The sequence below is a fragment of the Macadamia integrifolia genome, chromosome 8 (genome assembly GCF_013358625.1).
Source record: "Macadamia integrifolia cultivar HAES 741 chromosome 8, SCU_Mint_v3, whole genome shotgun sequence".
In the NCBI taxonomy this organism is placed as follows: domain Eukaryota; kingdom Viridiplantae; phylum Streptophyta; class Magnoliopsida; order Proteales; family Proteaceae; genus Macadamia; species Macadamia integrifolia.
Genome location: NC_056564.1, coordinates 16,161,495 through 16,169,967, shown reverse-complemented (window position 1 = coordinate 16,169,967; position 8,473 = coordinate 16,161,495). Strand labels below are relative to the sequence as shown.

The following is an 8,473-nucleotide window of genomic DNA, read 5'->3' as shown; positions in this document are numbered from 1 at the left end:
TCAACTGATCAACAGGGTTCCTTTCTACACTGAGAACATAGCATTGATTCAATCACAGATATAAGGGTCAATTTTCAGACTGGTACGCAAAAAAGTCCATTGTGGTAGAACATGCAAGGACAGTTTTCTACTCTCCTAACTCATGGCAACATAAGGAGAGGACTTGTAAAGCCTAGGATATAAATTCAGAAAAAAAAGCAACTGTTTCCTGGATTATCATCACGCCCATTAGCTCAAATATTCATATTCATCATACAGAAATAACAAACAAGTGTATCCTTTTAAGGATAGAAATAACAAACTATTACCTTTTTCATCAAAGAACTGCATTCCGGACAACTCCTCAGGCATTGTCAATCCTTTTATTTCCCAATTTTCATCATTTTTCTTGTTAGATCTGTCCCCTACCTCCATATCTAGGATCAAAATCCTCTGTTTTTCTCATTCCTATTTTTCCTTGTTTTGCTACCTGCAGAACACGACATGTGGACAACAGAGGATCCAATGGTCAAGGTTGGGTGAGGATTATTACATCCAGTGCGTTGGTCTTAAAGTTGTCCACGTGTCGTGTTCTGCAGGTAGCAAAACAAGGAAAAACAGGGATGAGAAAAACAGAGGATTATTTTCCCCATATCTAATCCGGGCACCTCGTTTGAAGCAACAGGCAGGTCCCTAGTCTCATTATCAATCTCACTGTTATCTTGGTCCAGTGGGAGATTCTCATGTTGACTAGGTGGGAACACAAAGTGACCAGACATGAACATTGCACGAGAGGTTTCCTGTTCATCCTCAACAAACTCATGGCCCTTATCAGTATTAGATTCAAATCCTTCTGGACCAGGAGCAGCAGCATATGTTGAGGCTGTGAGTGACACAACTCCCCATTCATTTCCACGGGAAGAAGGTTCCTCCCCCTTCTCAATTTCTTCCATTTTCCAAAATTCAGATTCCCTGTAAGATCAATAACAATGAGCGAAATTGGCCTAGTCATACCCAAAAAAATATAATAAGAATAAGAATTAATGATGAGTCATTATATCCTCTCACATTTTAACTGGAAAAAAAAAAAAACTAAAGAGGTGAGAATAAAAGGTTTAAATAAATAAGTATGAAACAACTTCAAAATTTGAAGCACAAAATGGTAAAATTCAAAACTTATCAAAACAACGGAAATGGAAATCTGAGGCCATATAAAAGTTCAGATGAATAGGAAATGAAAAAGAAAAAACACAAACAACAAGGAAAACCAAATCTGCTCCCTTCCACGAACACTCACCCTAAAGGCAAATTCTGAGTTCACTAATTCAGTACTAAACAAAAATAATGTAAGTTACTAATGGAGACAACTGAAGCGATTATTTCATTTCAAGTACCAACAACGACTTCACAAAAAATTTAAAATCTGAGAAATCAATCAGTTCCTAAAATTTTCTGAATCATGGAAACAAACAACAAAAGAAGTAAGTCAGAAATTTAAAAAAGCAGAAATGGATAGAATTGGGATTCCCCCTCGAGAACTTCCCTTCAAAATATAAACAATTCAAGGATACCTAAAAATGTCGTGGACTCCTCAGAAGGTGGGGAAGGATAATATCTAAAGTTTCGTTTATTGAGGATTTTGTCGTTTCCTAGTGGGGGTCGCCTTCTTGCTTAAGCGTAGCATCATAGCATGTCTTTGGCGTACGGGGGAGTCTCGAGATATGGAAGCATATCTGGTGCTGCGCGACACATCTTTGTTTCAGTGGTCCGGGGGCATCCAAGAACCAGCTCCCAGGACCGTCCCATTGTTCGGTTTTGGGTTTTACGGGTCGGTTTTAGGATACCCAAATTGTCACTCTTTTGGGTTTTATTGGTTCGACTCTAATGGTTCATTTTTTGGCTCGATTCAAAATAAAAATAGACTAAATCGAAATCGAAATCAAAATTGAATCGAATGCTATTCAGCTCTCCAAATTTCCAAATTGAAACTGAATGTAATTTGGTTTTGATTATTCAATTTGTATTCGATTTTGGTTCATTCAATTTTATTTTGGCTTCAGTTATTTTATTTTGGATTTAATTCTGTTTTAAATTTTATATCTGTAAATTCTACAACAACAAAATTCAAAATCTTATCCCAACTTAATGGGATAGATTCTGTAAATTCTGCAAACCATAATTAAGCATTTTACTTAATAACTAAGCAAAACGTAGCACAAGAAGATTTGAATGCACCTTAGACAAGGCTCAAGCCAAATAAAAAATGTCAAAGCACACAACTTTTAGCCTAATGCTCCATTTAATTGCAATGGAAATATTAAGAAATGAAATATATTTGATAAGAAGAGTTTTTTTTTTTTTTTTTATTCTTTCTTTTCATTCTAAGGAAAAGTAAATATTTCTCCAAGAAATAAAATATATTTTTCAAAAAGTGAAAATATTTCCCTTCATTCGCTTCCATTCCCTACTTCCCTTGCAAATTGCAACCTGAGGTTAGGATTTAGGAGAGTATTTCGAGGATGGGTATGGATTTTGTGCTGGGCCTGGGCTTAGAAATTATTACCAAACCTCATATGGATTGGGCTGGTCTTATGAAAGAAGCCTAATCAATCCCCGTGTGTAAATTGATGTATATTTGGATTTTCATGTTCTTCCATTCTTTTACAATAATCTCACAGCGACTGTGATATAATCACTCAATTACATGTCAAATAAAGTGCTTTTAATTTATGGGAAAAAGAATTATGTCGGTTTTGCGGAGGAAATGTCTAGATATAGATGTGTGCGAAAAGACCATGTTGCCCCTTGATTGTGCGTTGAAGATGCTCCTGTATGCTCTTCCATTGGCCCCACACGTTGGTGTTTCTTACACCAGATTGGTAGGATTCTTTCTCCCTAATCCTGTTTGATGGAAATGGAATGTTATTGAGAAGTGCCGAGTTGCTCTATGAATAGGATCTACAAACTCTTTGAGTCCCCCATTCCCATTTAGATGTGAACCTAGGGTTTCAAAATTTGGAATCCAATCAACTGAGGTCAATCCTAATTCTAGCTAAACCCACTCGGCCAATCCCCTTCAAAAAACTAAGGTTAGGGTATATTTTTTGGTCGAATTTTTTCAATTCCTCACTAATCTTTATTGATTCTAATTCGACTCATATTAGAATCGATCAAGAGCCATCAGGATCCCAATTTTGGATGACATGCTACGTGTATTGTCATCCAAAACAGAGGCAACACATGAGGTTAATAAGAATTGGGAATAATTATCTATTGAAAATCTCTAAGACTTTAGATGGTGTCACATACCAATTCATCTCTTCACCTAATAATTTAAGCTTTTGGATTGATTTATTCAACAGAATGAGCTTCCGAGGCCTCATTTCATTCATGCACTAGTCTCTTAATGCTTGAAATTGAACGTGAAGCCCATACAAGATACAAGATACAAGTTACAAACCAAAAGTAAAGTGGAGTGGGGTGGGGTGGGGTGGGGTGGGCTAGGTTCATCCCAAGCTTGACTGGATTGGGAAAGCTAATGTACCTCAACATGTTTTTTCTTCATCATTGGTCTAGGTTCAACCCCAAAACCTACTTTGTACAAAACCCATGTGTGAAAATCGCTTACAATCATTGCATTGATGTTCACAGCATCGGGTGACTAGGAGCCCTTCAGGATGTGTGCCCGAATGCTCTCAATTATCGGATGCTCACTACATCTCATCATTCACCTTAAACAATTTGAACCCCAAAACCCACATGCTTTTCCTCACTTTTCTTACCGGGAAAAAAAACGAGAGTTTTTTCCCCTCCCTTCCACTTTATTTTTTTGATAGAACCCTTCTCTTCCAGGAAATCAGATCCTCTCTAACAATTGACGGTCTAATCAATCTCTAATTAGACACCGACACACTTGAAGTTGCATGTCCCAAATTAACTATTGAAATGCATCGTGCAGATGCTTGATAAGAGGGTGACTGGAAAGGAGCCAAATCCCTCTTCCCCGGCAGTACCAGAAGCTGTATTGGATACCTTTCCAATCTACTGACATGAAAAGATTGTTCATTATTAGAGTACCAGGTAAACATGGCAACTTTCAAAATTGCAAAAAGAATATATTTACATTCACTTAGCAGACTGAAAACGGCTCCACATATTGAAGATTGATTTCCCTAGTTAGCAATTCGGCCGAATAATTCGTGAATTATTCTGTTGAATCAAATTTTTTTGAATTAAATAAAAAATTCTGATCGAATCTAAATTAAAAATAAAATTCGGTAAAAAACACGAATTTTACTAATTTGAATTTTAAACGTGAATAATTTAGGCCCAACCGAATTAAACCAAATTATTCGATCCACTTAAACAATATTTAAAAAAAAAAACAATAAAACAATAAAACAAAAAAACAAAATAACAAAAAACAAAAAATAAAACGTCATATTCGCTTTTTTCACCAAATCCTTAAATTAATCAATCGAATTATTCCGAATAATTCTCTGCCCGAATAATTCTCAAATCCGAATTTGCTAACTATGAGATTGAATACACATTGAATGACAAAAGAAGTTCAATTCCTATAAGCTTAAATTTTCCACATAGAACTTGAAGGAAAACCCATAAATTGAACACTTCTGTAAAATGTTATTCGAATTTAACCAGAAACCATTAGCAGTAGTAGACACTGAAGAAGACTGATCAAGAACTACAAAGTTCCACACTAGCAGTAGTACTCCAAGAGAGAGAGAGAGAGAGAGAGAGAGGAATATGAACTAACTAGGAGTCTAGGACTAGTGCTCCTCCATGAGAAACTCCTTATCTTTCTCCAAATTGTTCATTGCCTGAGCTTCCAAGCTGATCTCCACATCAATACTCCTCCCCCCACCCTTGCCCTGATACAGATACACCATCCCATCAAACTTATTGTTCCTCCCACTCCTCACCGCCTCCGGCCTCCCGCACCCAAAATCGATATCGTAAACCTGAAATCTCGGCGAGCTCCCTACTGCCACACAATTGATCCCCGCATCCTTCCACTGGAACAGCTTCGGCGACGCCTCCCACTCTTTGTTCCGAACCTCGATCACTTTCGAATCGTGCATTTCAATTACCTTCTGCACCATCGACGCACCGAACGCTGGCGCGTTCCCTAGCAACGCTCCAGTCGCCGTCACCGTGAACACCGCCTGAATTAGGTTTCCGAAGTAGTTTTCCGGCATCGGAGGGTCTAACCTCTTTCTACAGTCGGCGAAGACGGTGAAGACCGTGTGATCTTCTGTGTTCAGGTGGCGTGCACGGGTGACAGCTCTCCATATGTGGACCCCAAGTGATTGGAAGGTTGAGAATTTTGAGCCGTTTGATAAGGAGGAGTTGACATCAGATTGTATCTCGTCGATGGCAGAGCGGGAGAATCGGAATATCTTCTCTCTCATCGGTGGTGACTTGGCTAGTTGGGGTAGGTCAGAGGGGAGGTCGAGCTTCACACGTGTGTTCCTGGCTTTAGTACGGTCGTGTAAAGGTGGGATTGAAATTGAGCCGGATCCACGGCAGATCTCCGCCCAGGAATTCATGAAGTGCCACGTGGAATGACCGTCTAGGATAGCGTGGTTGAATGCGCACCCGATTGCAAGCCCGTCTTTAACCTTGGTGAACTGTGTCATCCAGAAAATATTAAAAAAAAAAAAAAAAAAAAACTTAAAATCAAAGACCATGTGATTCCAACATTAACACGAAAACCAATAAAAACGTGTTTAGAAACATCAATAGGATAGGATTGTGCCTTTCGCAAGGGGTAAACACAACCATTTTGCTCCCTCGATATCTAGGCACAAGAGTCACGGTGCCTTTTAGGCTATTTTGTAAATAATAATTAGAAAGAAAAAAAAAAATGTTCTAAAAGGAAGCACTACCTGATGATCACACAAAGATGAGTACAAAATAACTACCATATTCCTTCCTTAAAAAAGTCAAAAATCCCAAACTCATCCACATCCTCTGTAACAAGTGGTGAAGTGCAGTGAGCATCGAACGATTGAGAGCACGAGGACCATGCTGCTTTTCAGAAACTAAAATATAAGGCTGTGTTTAGTAGTCTTTCAATCCCAGGAACGATGTTTTCATGTCAAAAACTGAATTTTCAGTTTCAATGTCAAAATGCGATTTTAAAGCAGAAAAATGGCATTTGGTGAACTTGTTTCATGAATGATTACCCTAATTTTTACCTTTTTTTGTATTTGAAATAAAACCAAAATGACGGAATAAGGTATTGTTATTCCATCACTTTAAGTTTCTAGTAAATTTTTTTTTCTTTTTGTTCAAAAAAATTGAAAAAACACCAAGCTAGACGCTTTATTTCATTTTTTTTTTTTTTTTCCCCATCAAACGGAACGCAAGAAACATTTTTCTGTATAACTATCTATCCAAAACACTTTTTTCAGTTTGTACTTTGTAGAGCACTTGAGTCAATGAACTGAACTGCCAGTCCCACGTAACAGTACATTAACTGTAGTCTCTCTCTCTCTCTCTCTCTCTCTCTCTCGATCTCGAAATGGATAAGAAAAAAAACCCAGGAAAATTTGAGTACCTGAACAGCCAGCAATGGGCGGCGGAAACCTTCTAAGTTCAGAACGCCAGTGTAAGGAACGATCTCCTGCAACAAGAAGGAAGACTCGTCTTCCCCAAGCTCATCAATGCCGACGCCGTCAACCACCGCCTCCACCACCTCCACACCAACATTCTTGACATCACAGACAACCCTCAACACACCTTCCTTATCTTTCTCCAATCTCCCAGCCAATGGATAAAAATCCACAAGAACTTCCCCAAGAGCTTCCTTCATGTTCCCCACCATCTCCTCCCAATCATCAATAAAACTATTACCCTTATACAACAACAACTTCTGGTTGTAATAAAAGGTCACATAAGGAAGATCAAATGTAACCAGAGGGCATTCTCGTCTTCCCAAATCCTTACTTGGGAGAACCATATCCTTCTTAGTCACCTTCACCATCTTATCTGCTTTCTTGCTCCCATTCTCAATTGCCATCTCTGTTACAAAGAAAAGTAAAGAGAGAGAAACCTAGTTATTGAGTGTGAAAGGAGAAGAGGGAGGTGAGGTTTACTTATAGAAGAGAGGGCATTAATGGGTTCACGAAAGTAGATGTAATCCATTAAATACAATTTTTTTCTTTATATCTAATCCTTTGTATGTTGTTGGGTTTTGGGATGGGAGTTCATAGTTGGAGTAAATTCTTGGGGCCTCCATGAACCGGGAAGGCAGAAAATATAACTCTGCTTCTCTATATTTGCCTCTTACTGTCAGCCTCGGCCAACCGATTTCTCCACGAATAATGAGAAATTTACTTAATGAGTCGGAAAGCATTTTAAATTTTAGAGTACTGGGATTGGCCCCTTTCTTTTCCAATGATGGTAACGACCTTTGTTGATATTTAAGAGAATTAAACTCAAATTATCTAATTTTAATTATAGATTTTTGAAGTGGTTGATTTGAATTCAAATCCTCTGCGTTGAACGGTGAGTAGTTGAGACGGTCTAAATATGCACCCTAGTTGTTGAATCCTCATCGCAAAGGGTTTTAATGTCTTTTGGGCTCTTTTTTAATGATCAAAGATAAATAAATTTCATTAAAAATATGGGAAAATGTTCAGTATATTGTCAATATACCATAAGTTAGCACCCACTGTGTCTATCCACTAACTTACCTTAAACTGGTGGCGTAGCTATCCCATTCCCTAAAAATAAATATCGTTATTTACATGCCAAAAAGAGGATTTCATAATTACAGCTTTATAGGCCAAACTTCTTAAAAACTTATAAATAGAATTTAAGGTTTGATAATTAGGGGTAATTTCCAAAAAAATAGAGAACAAACACCGAGGCCATGCATCCTGAACATGTTCGGGAATCATCCATGGTAAGCTTCATGAGTTTGCCTAGATGGTTCATATTTGCCACCCCAAATCCAATGATTTCATAGGGTTTTTGGGATTAACATATTGAGTTTTTGAGATTTGAGAGGCTGATTATAGGATTTTTAGGACTGATTTTTTTATCGAAATCAACAAGAACTGGTCCTACCTCGATTCTAAGTTTAAAATCATCGGAATTAGATCAATCAAATTGGTGGATTCAAATCGTATTCAATTGTCACTGAACTCGATTCTAGAAGTATCAAACTAGTTGCATTGATTCTAAGGTTTTGGAGACTGCATTACTGTATTTTAGGATCTAAGGGACCGATTCTAGGGTTTTTGAAAACACTGCCAGCCGATTCCAAAACATATTCCACAGGTACCCATCCTGATTCAAAGTTTAAAATTTTTTGAAACATATGAAGGCCCTTCACAGTTCACACTGTCTAGGGACCCTATCCTAGGTTGACTAGTTTTATCAATCAATGTGTAAGGTACTGGAAAAAAATCGTCTGCAATTCCGATCTTGTACAATTTCGTGAAATACCACCTTCAGGGGGTGA

General features: G+C 37.9%; 1 protein-coding gene and 1 pseudogene across 2 annotated transcripts in view; both read right to left on the bottom strand.

The window, feature by feature from the left end:
• The window catches only part of LOC122085664, a 28,042-nt pseudogene that overhangs the window by 10,541 nt on the left and 9,028 nt on the right, over positions 1-8,473 (bottom strand).
• The window catches only part of LOC122085663 (BAHD acyltransferase DCR-like), a 5,952-nt gene continuing 2,078 nt past the window's right edge, over positions 4,600-8,473 (bottom strand). The window contains exons 1-2 of one of the 2 annotated variants that reach the window (XM_042654157.1): positions 6,563-7,067; positions 4,600-5,630 (exon numbers count right to left, since the gene is read on the bottom strand). In XM_042654157.1, coding sequence (XP_042510091.1) covers positions 4,770-5,630; positions 6,563-7,024 — 1,323 coding nt within the window. In that variant the 5' untranslated portion in view covers positions 7,025-7,067 and the 3' untranslated portion in view covers positions 4,600-4,769. Of the gene's footprint in view, positions 5,631-6,562; positions 7,068-8,473 lie in introns of those variants that run through there. The other variant, XM_042654158.1, reaches the window with a different exon arrangement.